The following is a 16,343-nucleotide window of genomic DNA, read 5'->3' as shown; positions in this document are numbered from 1 at the left end:
TATCTTTCATTAAACTTGCAACATAATGCTAAAATACCATGAAGCAAGAAAGTTATCTTCAGAACTTTAAGTTAATTCCTCCAATTTTGTAAATAAGGAAACAGGACACCCAGAGAGGTGAAGGGATTTGCTTAGGCCAAAGGAGATTTGACAGGCTTTGAGAAATAAAATTTAAGAAATAAAATACAAGTATATATGTGTAATGAAGGGTGGTTACAGCTGCCCTGACCTTTGTACACTCCAGAGACATTGCTTTATCCAAAGGAAAAGGCAGAACTTGTCTCTCTGACGATCGAGTTTAAATATTTCCACAGTTTTACCTTCCGTTTTTGTCCCATCCCGTCCCTATACATTTAAGCTAATGTTTCAATGTTAAGACAAAGGAACATGGAAACTTCCTAAATGCATTATGATAATTTCTCTCAGCAATAAAGTACTACAGCTTCACATGTTCATTATATGACAAAAATATATGGCTAGCCCAAATAGACACCTTGAAGTTCATACACGTTATGATAACTTTAAGATTCAAAGATCAATTACCTTGCTTTCTGCTAACCAGCGATGTGGGTCATAATTAATGTCAGGACCAGATGAAAAAAACTAAAAAAGAGAAAGAATAGTCTATTAAAAGTGGATTTTTCTCTGAAATTTACCTAAATGAAAATTTTCACTATAACATACAAAAGTTAACTATCTAAAACTTAAGGGTTTAAAAAGGATACATTCATACCAAGTACTCAATCAATTCCAAAACATAATTTAACATTTCTATTTATGTAAATATATATGTATATATGTGTGTGTATGTATAAATATAATGTTTTTATATATGTATATGTACAATATATAAATATTTAGCTAAAATACAGAGACATGAATTAACTCTCAAATGCTATCATTGCTAGAATCTCTGGAAGCTGACTCCCAAGAAGCCTCGATTAAACCAGTTTACTTCATATTTTGCTTGTTTCTTTTCCACAGTCTTGCTCCTAGCAATGTATTTCACAGTGGGTTTGATGTAATTACACAGAAACTTAATTCTTTGTCTCATTTATCCTTCTTTAACTTTATACTATGGGGGCCATTTTGTCTCATTAATGATTGGTGTAGAAATGATAGAAACTAATCATGGAGTCATCCCTTTATATCTCATGATGATAACAAAATCCCACAATAAGTAGCTTGTCTATGCCAGCTGCCCTGATTCCCTTCACAGCAACTCATTTATAAACTCACTGCCATCTGTTTCTGCATTATTACTGATAAAACTGTACTCAAAGGTTGTCAATTATTTTACAATTGTAAATACAAATTTTTTTCCTCAATTCCTACTTTTGTGGAACCTGTGATATTTTTGCAGGACTTCTTTCTAGAAATGTTCTCTTAAAACTACCCTATCCCTCTACAAAAGATATCTATTCCTATTCTCTAATACTTCCATATTTCCTTATGTGTGAACACATCTCTCCCTTAAGAAACATCATCAGGTAATTCATTCAGCATCTGAAAAATGGTAATGAGTGCCAACCACATGCCATATATAGGAATGCTGTGTTCTCATAACTAACCTTTCTCTCATCTACTATCTCACTGTCTAAACCCCACCCAACTTTCATGCCCTCTCTCCCTATATTTTCAAGGAAATTATTCCTAATCACTCTAATTAAAAAAAAAAAATGGCTTGATCCAATGCCTATCCTCTTTTTGCTCTACAAATAAATGAATACTCAGACCAAGTGTTACGGGAAAGCTCCTGAATTATCAAAGACTGGTCTGGGAAAACGATATATCTTCAATTCAGACATTTTCCTGTTTTATAATGGTGGTGGTTTAGTAAGTGTCTGTCCTTGTGTTTTCAAACTTTCAGACATTTACTAAAGTAGAATAGGTATAGTGACTGGAAAAAGAAAATTGTAATTAGAAATAATACCGATATCCCCGAGGACTTTTCAACAAATGGCAAAGAATTAGAATTAATCCATTTTTTAAAACATTTTACAAGGACCGCCACTCTCCCATAAATCTCTGAACTATAAAGCAAAGAATTGATCTTAACAAACACCCAAGGGTGGTTTCTTTAGGTGAGAGTAAATGTTATGTTCTTGGGTATTCTTTATTTTTTTTTCGAGTTTACAGAAAAGAAACAACAGAAGGTATAAACAGAAAGAGACCCACAATGGGGAGGGGGGTGGGAAGAGAATGTGGTCTTAAAAAAAAACTGAAAAAATGTCCATTCTTTTAAATTTATCTCCACCCATCACGTGGATTGAATTAGTCTCTAAGAGAAACAATCATTCCATGTCTGAAAGCCTATTAAAAAATAGGATGCTTTTCAGAATATGTTAGATAGCAGGAAAATTTAAGCAACCATAATAAGGTTTATATACCTTATAGCATGATCCAAATGTTTCCGTTTTTATATCTCTACTTGACCAAAAACAAGTTGTCCTGACATAAATACTTAAATATAGAATAAATATTTCCTTGGTAACGTATGACTCTTTTTAATACAATTAGGATTTTAAGGCCACACATCCTTTAAATATATGTAAACACAGCAAATATTATATAAATCAGCAGCATTAGACAATAAAATTTAAGTAAACCAGCATTATAGCAGGCCCCATAATAGGACTAAAAGAGTTAGTTTTTCCATAAAGCAAATTACTTCTCATATTTGGCTCACAATCCTCTTAAACTGACATCTCATTTGTTTCAAAAAAGTACAGATAAATAGATATTGTAGAAATTCCACCAACTCCACCAAATTCTATCAGTTGAAATATTTTTGTTAGTTAAATCCTAAAACACCTTCCACTTTATGAGTAGAATTACAGTTTTATTTTCTTTAAAACACCACTTAAGAAAACCAAGAAAAAAAATGGTAAGGAAAAGCAGGGAAAAAAAGGGGAGGAAGGAGTGGGGAAGTACTATAAAACGGAATAGTTATTTTATATGAGGAAAAGGATGAATGACAAAAGAAACACCTGAAGATGATTTTTAAAAAGCCCTAGTGCTTGATTCTATAATTTTAGTAATATCATATCATCAAATGAACTAAATATAGTAGTAAATGATAGCTTGTCAATGCTCTCTGTATGTAATATAGCAGTACTAGAACCTAGAGTTAGCAGAGGTGCTTACCTTGAAGAAATTAAGAGCACCAATGATTACTTCTCTTTGTATTGATCATTTATTTCACTAGGACTATAAATTGAATTGCAATCAATATCCCATTTTAAAGATAGAAAAGCTAAATTAAATATACTTTGTTTAAATGGGGAAGGCAAATAGCATAGTGGTTACTTGATTAAGCTCCAGAATTAGACTCCCAAGGTTTTTAGTCCTAGTTTTAGCCTTTAACTAGATATATGGCCAGAGGCAAGTTACTTAACCCCTCCTAGTCTTGCTTTCTCTTGCCAAAAAAAAAAAAAAAAAAAAATGGATTTAATCAGAGTACCTACAGCACTGGGTGGTTTTAGGGGTTAAGGAAGAGATTGAATACATCATACCACAGTTCCTGTAATATAACTAGTATTCGATAGATATTGGCCAGTAGTATACCAATAACAACAAAAATAGCCTGTGAAAATAAAAAATTCAAAATCTAGATTCCAAGAATGTATTTTAGCCAGAACTGCTGCCTCTGTTATAAGACATTTTCTATTACAGTGTGAGACAGACAATTCAATGGAATCACAGTACATGTTCTCTCACTGGGACCGTGTAATAAATACAGTACCTCATTCCAAAAAATGCAAGATGTTATTTTCTTTCATAAAACTTTCTCAAACAAAAATGTTAATACCATGTAACCATGCATTAAAATCTTTTTATAGTGATACTAGAGGCCTGGTGCACAGATTCATGCTCTGGTGGGGTCCCTCAGCCTGCTCTGTGCCCTCTCACAATCTGGGTTCCCTTGGGGGATGTTGGAGAGCTGGTTTCAGCCCCATCTCCAAAGGCCAGGCCGAGGGACCCCATTGTATATAAGATCTAGTATGCATGTAAGGTCTCTGGTTAATCTCTTCCCATCTTCCTCCCTCCCCGCTTCCCTCTGAGATTCATCAATCTGTTCCAAGTTTCCATGCTGGTGGTTTCTACTCCTGTGTTGAGTGTTTGACCCCTAGTGGTCAATGCATGTCATAGCTACTGGACGATTGGTTGGTCAGCTGGTCGGCCCATCGGCTAGTGGTTGCTTAGGCTTTTATAGATATAAGGAAACTAAGTGAAAGGCACAATGAGTACTCATAATTACTTTGAATTTCTCCATCGAGTCCCTGGAGAAGGTTTTACAAGCTGCATCAATTTCCTTTCCTATCACACCAAGAATGGATTCTTGTTCAGTCTCCAGACAAAGAAGTTGATCCTTGAGCTGCAATCTGGCTTCTTCCATCCTCCTTAAGTGCTCTTCTTCATTGATTATATGTTTCTCCTAAAACATTCATAAATAAAAACAATTTATTAAGTGAAGGCAAGAAACACATGTACTATCCATACAACCAACTTAAAGCAGTGCATTATAAAACAGATCTAACTCTGTCAGTCCCTTTACTGAAATAAAACCTTCCGCCTACTCATTAACTGAGGTCAGATTATAAAGAATTCATGAGTAGGGCATTGAGGGAACTGGTAGTGGATAACTGACAAAGAAAAGTATAGTTAATCTGCAACCAAAAATAAATGTTGAAAAAAAAAGCCCTTATCAATTAATAATTTAATGTCATCAATGGATCAGAGTAAAAGCTGATACTATAAACTGACTTTGAACTACCAAAAATTTAGTAAAACACTACAAAATGCAAAATGTCAAATAAGATCGTGTCAGCTTTTTCATTTAAGAAAAAACTGTTATAATCATTATGTCATCAAAACATCATTTTTTTTAAAAAAAAGTCTAAGTTTTCAAATGCAGTTATACTCCATAATCGCTTCGAGTCACAAAAATTTGATAAAAGCAAGATGGAGCTACTTTTCAAGTAAGCAAATAGTATATTTAATAAAAAGGATTTCTAAGGAGCTCTTTAACAGATTACAAGGACTTGGGGGCCCCCTGTAGGCAGAACAATTTTCAATCATGATTACACAATTTCATTACTAGGGAAATTCAAGTTGTAAAGCACAAGGCTTGGAAGGGGAAAAACAAAAATAGATTCACTAAAATTGTAAGTGTAAATGATGGACCACAAAGTCATGATGCTGGCTAGTTTTGCCTTCAGATCTTCCAGAGAAGCCTAATCATCTTTACCTACCCTAACAAACACAACACATGCAGGAAGATTATGTGGTCAGCAAACCCAGATTGAATTTAAATAACAAAGAGATGCTTTCAGTGAAAAATAAACAGGAAAAGTAGAATGATATTTTAAAAAAATAATCACACATATTTACTTTAAATTAAATTTTCATTGATTTTTAACATATTTTTATTGATTTCAGAGAGGAAGAGAAAGGGAGAGAGAAATAGAAACATTAATGATGACAGAGAATAATTGATCAGCTGCCTCCTGCATGCCCCACACTAGGGATAAAGCCCACAATCCAGGCATGTGCCCTGACAGGAAATCAAACTGTGACCTCCTAGTTCATAGGTTGGCATCACCTATTGAGCCACACTGGCTACCAGGCAATTCAACTTACTTTTTAAAATAAATGAAACACCCTCTGCCCCAAAGAACAGTCCTTTCACAACTTGTCTTCTGCCCTTCTTTCCAGCCTCATCACCCTCCTTTCCTTTCTCTTATATTTTAACCTCTTGCAGCTTCTCAAATATGCCTACATTTGACTCTTCTGATCAATCTGATGTCTCTTCTGATCAAACTGCTTCAAGGTGCACTATTTCCAAAGGAACTGGATGAGTACATCATTCTGATCTGGACCTCAGCTTTAGGAATTGGATTTTTATTTTATTTTTGTACTCTAAGCTGAGTCATCTTTTAGCAGTAGAGTAACATTAAATTCACAAGAAACTAATGTTCAAACTAGAATGCCACTCAATTAACTACATTAATTTACAATGAGAACCATAACTGCCATGTGGATCAGAATACTCATGTCAGCATAACCAATACATTTTCTTCCTGTAGAGCAGTCTAGATGAGAAGGCATAGTCTACAGAATGTTACTTAATAAAGAAAAAAAATAGCAGCCTGGCATGTCCATCTACACATCAGGAACATACAAGTCATGATAACAAGTGTTCCATTCTCCTGGGCAGTGTTTGGATGGAGACTGCCCAAATACATCTCCCTAGCTTTCTGCTTTGTCCACATTCAGATCCGGACACACTCTCCCTCCTGATTAATATGGCATTTCTTTATATATGTGGATATCTTGATCTCATCTGGGAGCCCTCCTGAAAAATTAGCACTGGCTCTGAGTAATATTTGATGATTTTGTAGTTTACTCACTTGAAAGCAACCTACTGTCAAGTCTCTAGGTGAGGATCCTTGCTTTTGTGTTGTTGCTACATAACAAGGGCACACCAAGATCAATGCTATCTGTTGGCTATGGTCTCCTTTTGAAAGAGCGCAACTTCAAAGAGTTGTGTGGGAGGAGCCACATGTGGATATACCCATCTATACTTCTAATCCTTCAAAGTTTATCCTCAAGATGCCTTTCTTTCTTAATCACCCAAAATAAAATATTTCCACAGCACATTATTCATATCATAGTTTTTTTAAAAATGTATTAATCTGTCTTCTTCAATAAATTGCTAATTTCAGGAGATCACAAAACATATTTGTAATTATCTTTAAATTTCCCAACTTTGCTACATAAGTGATTCAAACATGTGTTGAAGCTCAGATCCAACACTGTAAAGATAATTTCATTAATTACCATGAAGAACTATCCACTCAGAGGCTACATGGGTGTGCTAGGAGGTTGCCTCTACACATACGCAAGTGTGATGTTAGTGAAGTAAATACTCTACCTGGGGTTACTAAAGTATTTAGAGGACAACTGTTCATAGTTTAAACCCAGGTGATTCACAATGGTATTCTCATAGATCTTTCTGTTCTCATTTTTCTCACAGCCATCTCTCTTTTACCAACTGTCACTTCTCTGTTATTTGACTATTATTAATAAGAAGACAAAACTATTTCCATATTTTGATATCCTTAAAATGTTGATCATGTCAGAAAAAGCCCTATAAATTCAATCTTTAGAAAAACTGAAAATTTCATTATTCAATTCACTATCCTCCTTGAGACTGTTAGCATGTCCTGTCTAATCTCCCTTTAAATAAATCTCAGAACCATGAGCTCATAGAGATCAGGGGGTTCAACTACCTGCTCTTTCAGAAATTCCTTCTTTTACATATCTGACAGAAGGTGATCCAACCCCTTCATGACCAGCTCAAATTTCAATAAACCGAACACTTGAAAAAACTAAAATCTCGCATTAGTCTAAGTGCTATATACTTAAGAGTTAAAGTAAGTAAATGAATCCTCCATCCCTACTAAGTCTTCTAATACTCCAGGTAAAAATACATATTTTTTTATTTAACGAGGGCTGCAGATATGGCCCTTGCCAGTTCTCCATCCTCAGCATGTGCTCCAGGACTGTAGATCTGGAGCTAAGTAAGCTGTTCCATTCTGTACTTATGCAATTGTTTCATTTATTCACTCAATTCAACATTTTTTTATGGAAGGCTTACTATGCTGAGACATTCTTCTGGTTCTAGGGACAAAAGAATGAATGAGATACATAAGGCCCTTGCCCTCACTAAGCCAACAAAGATCTCCATTAAATTCATCAGTTTTGTTTTGTTTGTGACTTGAAAATGTCAATTTGTATACTAATGGTGACACCCAATAAATTCACTCTTTCTATTCAGTTTCATGTTTCAGAAATACGATAGCTCTACCAGTGGAGCAAGCACAGCTACTTCTATGGAAGGGGTAGAAGGGTGACAGGCTGACAGTAATCCAGGGATCCTGGCTGATTTGAAGGAATAGCTATTTATACATATAAAAGTCTAAGAGAACATTACAACCTGATGACCGGATAATCCAACCACTGGATGACCAGATAACCCAACGACTGGATAACCTGACAACCAGCTATGATGCGCACTGACCATCAAGGGGTAGATGCTCAATGCAGGAGCTTCCCCCGGTGATCAATGCATTCCCATAACCAACCTCCCACAGCTGCCCAACCTCCTGTAGTCCCTCCCTCGAGCCAACCCAATTGGGACTAGGGAGACATCCCCAATGGCTAGGAGGGACCCCACACATGCACAAAATCACGCACTGGGCCTCTAATAGATTAATAAGGGAATATGAGGATATTTAGGCACTATCATGGCTATTCCCTGGGCTTTCAATTAATTCAAAGGAAGCAAAAATTCTACAATAAAAAGCTACCTTATTTCTAGAGACCTGGAGGTAGGAGAAGGCACTTTAGATACTGTTTAGAATATGGAAGATACAGTTGGATACAGATACCTGGGTCTTGTGATTATAAGGGTCTTCTTTGTGGGGATAGATATAGAAGAAGCTGACCAAAGCGGTTTATATCATCCAAGAGGAGAGGTCATCTTCAGTGTTTCCCAAAGTGTGGTACACATACCCCCAGGGGTATGGAAAGAGTTTGGTGGAGATATGCACTGCACCATGCTTAGCTGCACCTAATTCTACGTTCTCATGAGTATGAGGGGTACTCAGAGTTACGAAAATTATAGAAGGAGTACACATATGTCAAAAGTTTGGGAAACACTGATAGATCATGGCTGAAGTTGAATTAGAGAATAAATTCAATCCTAAATGTTACAATTGAGGAAACCAAAGTTCAGACAGACTAAGTAACTTGGACTAAATTCAGAGCCTACAATCCATACCCTGAGCCCCCTGACTCCCTGATAAGTTTTTCCTGTCCTGACTGGTGCTCTCTGTTAAAATGCTAGAAAGGTCAAAATTGTAAAACTGAACTTTAGAGAGCCAGTGTGAAAAACTGAGAAAAGTCATCGGCACATTATGTGGACACAAATGTTGAGCTAAAGTAGAAAGAATAACTTAAAAAATATTTCTGAATGGACCTTTTCATTAGAAAACATATGACATATTCAAAATAAACCATAAAAAGAGGGGAAAAACTAATCAAGCACACACAATATACTTTTAGGGGCCCTCCATCCTCTCTAAAGACATACTCTGTGTACACATAAAATCTGCTATTGGCAAATTTTAATTAGTAAGTATACTAACCACACACTAAGTATGTGTGGTTCCACTGTCTAGACAGCAAAAGTTTTAAGAAGCTTCCATTTCAGGACAGGAAAAGCTTATATTTATTGATATTTACTTATAAAGGAAATGAAAAACTATACTGCTCACAGTCTCATCACACACACACACACACACACACACACACACACACACAAACACACACACACAGCTGACTGACTTGATCAAGGGGCCTATAATTCAAAGGATAAGAAATACTCCTCTAATTCTATATTTGTGGTTCAGCACACTTCTCACGCAGAACATTCACTTTCCCAAAGGCCGTAAGAGTAAAGGAGACATGATCTTAATGCAAATAAAGTAACTCCAATAAAACTAGAGCATGTCCAAAATGTTATCTTCTTGGTAAAAGCTTATGAGATTCCTTCAATGTCTTAAGATTTCCAGAAAAGCTGCTTTATTCCCAATATGGTTATTACTTGAAATGAAAACAATTCTTCACACACCTTAACAGAAACATAAAGCACACTAACCCAAATAAGTAAGTCATTCCTTTACAAAGTTAATGTTTTTCCTTTACAGAAAACAAACTTGAATAACCAAGTTTAGCAATATTTGATACCCAACGCCATTTTAAATACATCAGCAGGGGCAGACAGAAAAAGAGGTAAAGATCAAATAATACGGGGTGAGGCAAAAGTGATTCCTATGGAAAACAATATAATACTTAATAAATTATAATTCAAGAATAAGCTCTGTTTTGAGTACTCACAACTGTAAACCTTCTTTGCTCCACCCTGTATTAAAGGCTGAAATAAAAACTAGCACAATGTAATTCAAAGTTACTGGAAGCATGGCTTGTTGAAACTCTAGACCTGCACACATCTCCTAAAAAGTTTTGGGAAAGAGTATTTCTGTAACACAAGATAACCGTATGCCTAAGCCTTAAATCCAGGACACTAGCATTACAAGGCAAATAATGAAACTATCCTGAACAAAAATTCAATCTGTCTGGAAGCCGTTTATCTGGTTCTCTAAAGAAGACTCACATTACTTATGCCAACAGAGTTGACTCAGCTGTAAGGAAGTTGAGATATAATATGAAACACCAACGAAAGCAGAAACAACAGCACGACTCAACGGGAAGGATCTACTATGGATGTTACAGGAGACTTTAAAACAGTTTAATCTGGAAAGTTACCACACCGCAGATCAAACTGTCTTGCAAAATGGCCAATAAATAAATAACACCTTAGGTGCTGGTCACACCATAATTACTTTTTGCAAACGTACTTCTTAAAAATAGATCTTCTAAGACAGTAGGTTTCTTAAATTCCAAGTATGGCTATTTAACACTTCAATTGGTAGCAAAAAGAAACAAAAACAAAAGTAACATTAATTCTAAAATCCTACAGTTCTGATCAATTTGAAAGTCTCCATGGATTTGTCCTATGTATACCCCTTGCCCTCTTGAACCCAACAATACTGTGTAATAAAGAGGACCAGAAAAGGTCATAAGACTGCATGTTTTTCCTTGTTATAAAAACCCAATAAGATGCACTTCCTTCCTTACCCACATGGATGTTATAACAAGACAGACCATCTCAGCTCTTAGGAAGGCTAGGTGCCCCTTTGTGCTCTGCTGGCACTTATATGAGCTTCTGCTATACCACTTACTACTATGTGTGCCTCTTATATATGTCCGCTCACCAGAATGGGACTTCCTCAAGGTTAAAAAAATTTTTTTTATTCTTTTTCATTTAAATATTCCAGCACCTAGTAGAGTATCTTATACATAGCAGGCAGTTGATAAATTTTCTGGAACAGATAAATCCTTTTATGTCCCTTTCATTCCACAAGCAATTTTTGAGTATATTCTCTATGTGCCAAACATAGTAGATCCCAACTTTGCATCAAAAACAAAACAGAATCTCTGAACTCAGCTTTTCATGTTTCAGTAAGCTGGTTTTTGCAATAAATTAATTAGCCAACTCATTGAGAGAAATCATCTTTTCAGTAGCAGATTACTGTGACTGTCAAAGCAAGCTGATGTCACAAAAGAGGGATGCCAGAAGTAAGAAGTAATGAGATGCAGAATAAATTCTGAGCACAAAACCAAGACGAGCTGCTGATGACTAAAGTACTGGTCCATATATGAAAGAATGAGGTGGTTCTTTAAATGTATTTAGTAAGCAAAATAACATTGTAATTTCTACGAGAAGATTCGTTTCCTGAAATAAAAATGCTACCATTTTGTGGGTTAGATATACTCTTAATCTTCTGAAAGCAGCTGCTGAAAGTAGATGCTTTACACTCTTTCCTTCAAAGAAGAGAAAAAAGTTACGATCAATAGTATATGAAGAGTAAGAACTGAGAGCATTGGTAAAATCATAGAACTAACAGAAAAAATAATGACATATTAAAACACTGGATATATGAATTTGATGCATATTAAATCTTTTGTGTGAAAGACTTTCCAATCTATAACCTATTTGGTCTTGGGCAGGCTTAGGAAAGTTATCCATAAGACATAAACAAAAAATGGAAATTCAAATTTAAACTTCTAACCCCATGTAAGTAAGTTATTTTTGCATCAGGCTTTTCAAGATCATTTTCTAGAAGATTATTGAGCGATACAAAGATCATTGGCAGCATAATCAAAAAGGTGTTAGGATATACATTGGATACATTTCTAAAATTAATATTCAAAGTTGGAAACAAAAATATCTCTAAAGAGTATTTATTACGTTGTAGAACTATTTTGTAATTATGTATTTCTATCAAGTCAAATGCCTGAAAACAGAAATAACATTATTTAAAATAAGCAGTTCTGATAAAATCTATTTCTGAAACAAACAACTAAAGTTTTAAATTATGCATTTGGAATGAACATTGTTTAATTTTCAAAAGAAAAAGGAATGTATCATTCATTTCCAGAGAAATGTTTATAAGCATACAGCATCTTTTAAAACCATCAGAATTAATTCCCCTCCTCGTTTTTTTACCTAAAAGATGCTTAAGCATGCATTTATTCTTATAAAAGAATATGCTAAAAAAAAAAAAATTAAAAAAAAAGTTTAAAAACAAATCTCCAAAAAATATAACCCATGTATACAATAAGCACTTCCTAGTTGTTGTTTTGTTTGTTTGTTTTTTCCTATAAAACTTATGAACAAGAACAGACCCAGAGATAAGGAGCCATGGCCAGATTGTTGGACCTCAAAGGGAGGGTGGGGATAAAAGGAAGAGATCAACCAAAGGACGTACGTGCATACATATGAGCCTAATCAGTGATCAAGGACAATATGGGAGTGGAGGCATGAGTGTGAAGGGGTGGGGGATTGGACTGGGGGGGTTGAGGACAAATATGTGATACCTTAATCAATAAAGAAATTTTTAAAAATCAATAAAAATAAAACTTACAGAATACTGCTTGTTTACCATTAAATGACAAAACAGACCAAATCAACAAGCATTTTAAATAGTAATGAGTGAAAAACTCAATGAAAACAAACCTGGACATTCATCTTATGTTCCCTTACAGGGTCCACCAAAGCAAAATAGGAATGCTTAATTTAAGCAGAGTGCTGAAAGATATCATATAGAACTCTTCATGTGGCCTATTCCACATCTCATCCAAGTCCATGTACCATTATTCAATTTAATTCCTACACTAGGGATATCACTCACAATTTCAAAATTAAATGAAATCAAACTAATAGCTCAGGCTGTTTAAGTGCCCGTACAGAACTGCTTTCCTCTCAAGCCCTTGTTAAGTTATCAACCTCTTGGTGAGTTAAGGATAAATGGCAGGCCTCTCAATCAAATTCAAATCGGGAGAAATAAAGACCCAAACTTGAACTTCATTCTTTAAATTCATTTAAAATCAAACTCTTTGATAGTCAATGGTTGGTAGGGAAGTCACTGCCAAAGTAACAGAGTTTGAAAATGGGTTTTCCACATCTGCTTCATTTTGGAAAGTAGAGACCAACTGTACTTCAATTCACTTTTATTTCTTGCCCCTCCCTCTGCACAGCTGTATATATAACTATCGCCCCTCCCCCCCACTCTCCACTATATAGTCACTTGACCTTTGCATTCTAAACTTGTTTCTTAATATCTGACACAATGTTTCATACATAGTAAGCACTTTGATGTTTGAGTCAATTCTCTGTAGAAGTCAAGGACTACTTCGGATTTAATGACTACCAGTGGTTCAATTAAAAATGCTTTGTAAATGACAAACACAAAATTTACAAGTTTATCTTTAATTGGACCATTTTAATATTTTCACTGTTGTTTTTTTAAGATGACAAAAATCTGACAGGAAATTACTCATAAGATCCTATTTAGTGTTCGTTTAAAGTATCTGATTTAAATTTGTCTCCTAATTAATTCGTGGTAGCTACAACTTTGTTCTACTCACACAATTTAAAATGGACAAAGCACCAAAGAGTGCAGTCTGTCTAAAAATGGTCTACAGTATAAACTTTAATGTAAATGTTAGAAGTCAACAGCTCAATTGCTTCTATTCTTTCTTGTTCTCAAGAAAAGAATTTGAAATCAGAGAATTCTGCCTTCTACTATCAAAGAGCTTTTAGAAAATATGTGGAACTGTGATTTTGTAAAGTAGTAAACATTTTACAGAACAGATATATGGCAATCATATATATTTATCCACATCATGAAAAAAATGGCAATCCTAAACAGATGGTCAAATTAGAACTGAAACACAGAACTGAACAACACTGATTCATTTTTTCCTGATCTCTTTTATGTGGCAATATCAGGCCTTAATTAGATTTTTCTAACAAATTCATTGATGACTCCTTCTCTAAAGTTTGTGTCAGGCTAAAAAGAATCCAAGAGTATATGGCAAACTGTTGAATATAATAACCCTAAATTTAAATTCAACATTAAGAGGGCAATGAAAAGACACAAATGTGAGTCACTCTACTGGCAGTAAATAAAGGGGGAAAATAAAAAGAATTTGTGTCCACATCCTCTTTCCACCACAAGCTATGCGATGTTGTGCAAGTCACAATATACTCTCAACCTCAGTCTCCACCTTCTGTGAAAATGGGTGTTATCATTACACTTGGAAATGAGAATAACAATTATCATTTCTCAAAGATCCACATTTTGTACAAGAAAACTATTTCCTAAGTGTTTTTATCCTGCATAGTCATAACCATAAAATATGTTGCTAGGTGCAACTCCTCAAATGATTTAAACAAAGGATTCTATGGGAAGGAACCAAGTTACATTTCTATGAATCCTGATAGATACTTAAGTTCAATACTTAAGTTCCTATGAACTGCTATAGCTTTGGATATGTCACCATTTGTGGTGTTGAGGTATCTCCTAATTGTTTCATTGTAGTTACTATCATATCCTGAAAGCACTAATAATTATATCTAATAAAAGGGTAATATGCAAATTAACCATCACTCCATCACCAACACGGCAGCACCCAGTCTCCTCAGCCTCACAGAGTCCCCCAGTTTTTTATTTTGTTTTGTTTTTTTGTTTTGTTTGTTTGTTTGTTTGGGAGGGAGGGCTGCCGCTGAGAGCAGGCAGCATTTGCAGCCTGGCAGAATGCTTGCTTCATTGCCACAGTGAGGGAAGACCTCTGGGAAGTGGGCGTGGAGCGGCCAGGGCAAGACACTTGCTTCATTGTCGTGGCAATGCCCTGGCCACAGAGGGCCTCTGGAGGACAGGGGGCTGGCCTGCAGCTTCCATGGTTGAGCACAGACCCAGAGAGGAGATGGCAAGCCCACCTCCCATGAAAGCAGTGCAGTTCCCTCCTGCCTCTGCCTCCCATGGAAGCTGCATGGCTCCTGTGTAAGCAGCATGGCTCCCAGCAGCACGTTGCACAGTTCCTGCCAGCTCCTGTGGAAGCAACGGACAGCCTACTGCACAAAGTATCACACAATGGGCTACTATTGTCACACAATAGTAGACAATAAAGTCCTCTAAAGAGAATTAAGTATAACTATGGAAACAAGCAGGTATTACGTGAGATAGCTAAGTATCCTATATAATAAAGAGGTAATATGCAAATAGACCATCACTACAAAGCACATTTCAGCCATCCCCATGTGGACACAATATGGTCACCACAAGATGGCCAGCAGGGGAGGGCATTTGGGAGGGACCAGGCCTGCAAGGGAGGGCAGTTGGGGGTGATCTGCCTGCAGGGGAAGGCAGTTAGGGGTGACAGGGCTAACAGAGAATGGTAGTTGAGGGTAACCAGGCCAGAAGGGAAGGGCAGTTAGGGTCAATCGGGCCAGCAGGGGAGCAGTTAGACATTGATCAGGCTGGCAGGGGAGTTGTTAGGGGGTGATCAGGCTGGCAGGCAGGTGAGCAGTTGGGAGCCAGCAGTCTGGATTGTGAGAGGGATGTCCCAGATTGGAGAGGGTGCAGGCTGGGCTTAGGGACACACATACCCCCACCCCCCGTATGAATTTCGTGCACTGGGCCTCTAGTCCCAGATAACCTGCATAATCTATATATTGGTCAGAAATGGTTCTTATAGATTCTGATACTATGAAAAAAATAAGATTGGTAAACCTGAGTCCTTTTCGCATTTATACCAATGGACAACTGGGAGCACTTGGGTAAGTCAATTAACTCTTTGGGCCAAAATTAACTCACCTATAATTAACTCGCCAATATGTTGGAAGTACATATTGTTTATTTATTTATTTTTTTAATATATTTTATTGATTTTGTACAGAGAGGAAGGGAGAGAGATAGAGAGTTAGAAACATCGATGAGAGAGAGTCATCGATCAGCTGCCTCTTGCACACCCCCTACTGGGGATGTACCCGCAACCAAGGTATATGCCCTTGACCGGAATCAAACCCGGGACCCTTCAGTCCCCAAGCTGATGCTCTATCCATTGAGCTAAACCAGTCCCAGCTGGAAGTACATATTGTTTAAAGTCCTTGCACACTTTAGAAGTACACAGATGACAAATGTTTTGGGAAATAAAACCTTTGTACAATAGTTCAGAGCAACCCTGTAAACTTTGAGACAATGCTTGTTAAAAACAAAAGCTAATACACAGACTTTTTTAGGGGGAGGGCAAAAAACTGAAAGTACTAAGAATCTTTCAACATTGCCATGGCTACCTATAACTATAAG

At 36.3% G+C, this 16,343-nt stretch overlaps 1 protein-coding gene across 15 annotated transcripts in view; it reads right to left on the bottom strand.

The window, feature by feature from the left end:
• The window catches only part of CEP128 (centrosomal protein 128), a 319,695-nt gene that overhangs the window by 179,568 nt on the left and 123,784 nt on the right, over positions 1 to 16,343 (bottom strand). For 14 of the 15 annotated variants that reach the window (XM_045575777.1, XM_045575837.1, XM_045575960.1 and 11 more), the window contains 2 exons: positions 4,262 to 4,438; positions 544 to 603 (listed from right to left, as the gene is read on the bottom strand). In XM_045575777.1, the coding sequence (XP_045431733.1) occupies positions 544 to 603; positions 4,262 to 4,438 (237 nt within the window). The remainder of the gene's footprint in view (positions 1 to 543; positions 604 to 4,261; positions 4,439 to 16,343) is intronic. The other variant, XM_036429922.2, reaches the window with a different exon arrangement.

The sequence above is a fragment of the Pipistrellus kuhlii genome, unplaced genomic scaffold, assembly GCF_014108245.1.
Source record: "Pipistrellus kuhlii isolate mPipKuh1 unplaced genomic scaffold, mPipKuh1.p scaffold_m20_p_1, whole genome shotgun sequence".
NCBI classification, from domain to species: Eukaryota; Metazoa; Chordata; class Mammalia; order Chiroptera; family Vespertilionidae; genus Pipistrellus; species Pipistrellus kuhlii.
This window is presented reverse-complemented; position numbering and strand designations above follow the sequence as displayed.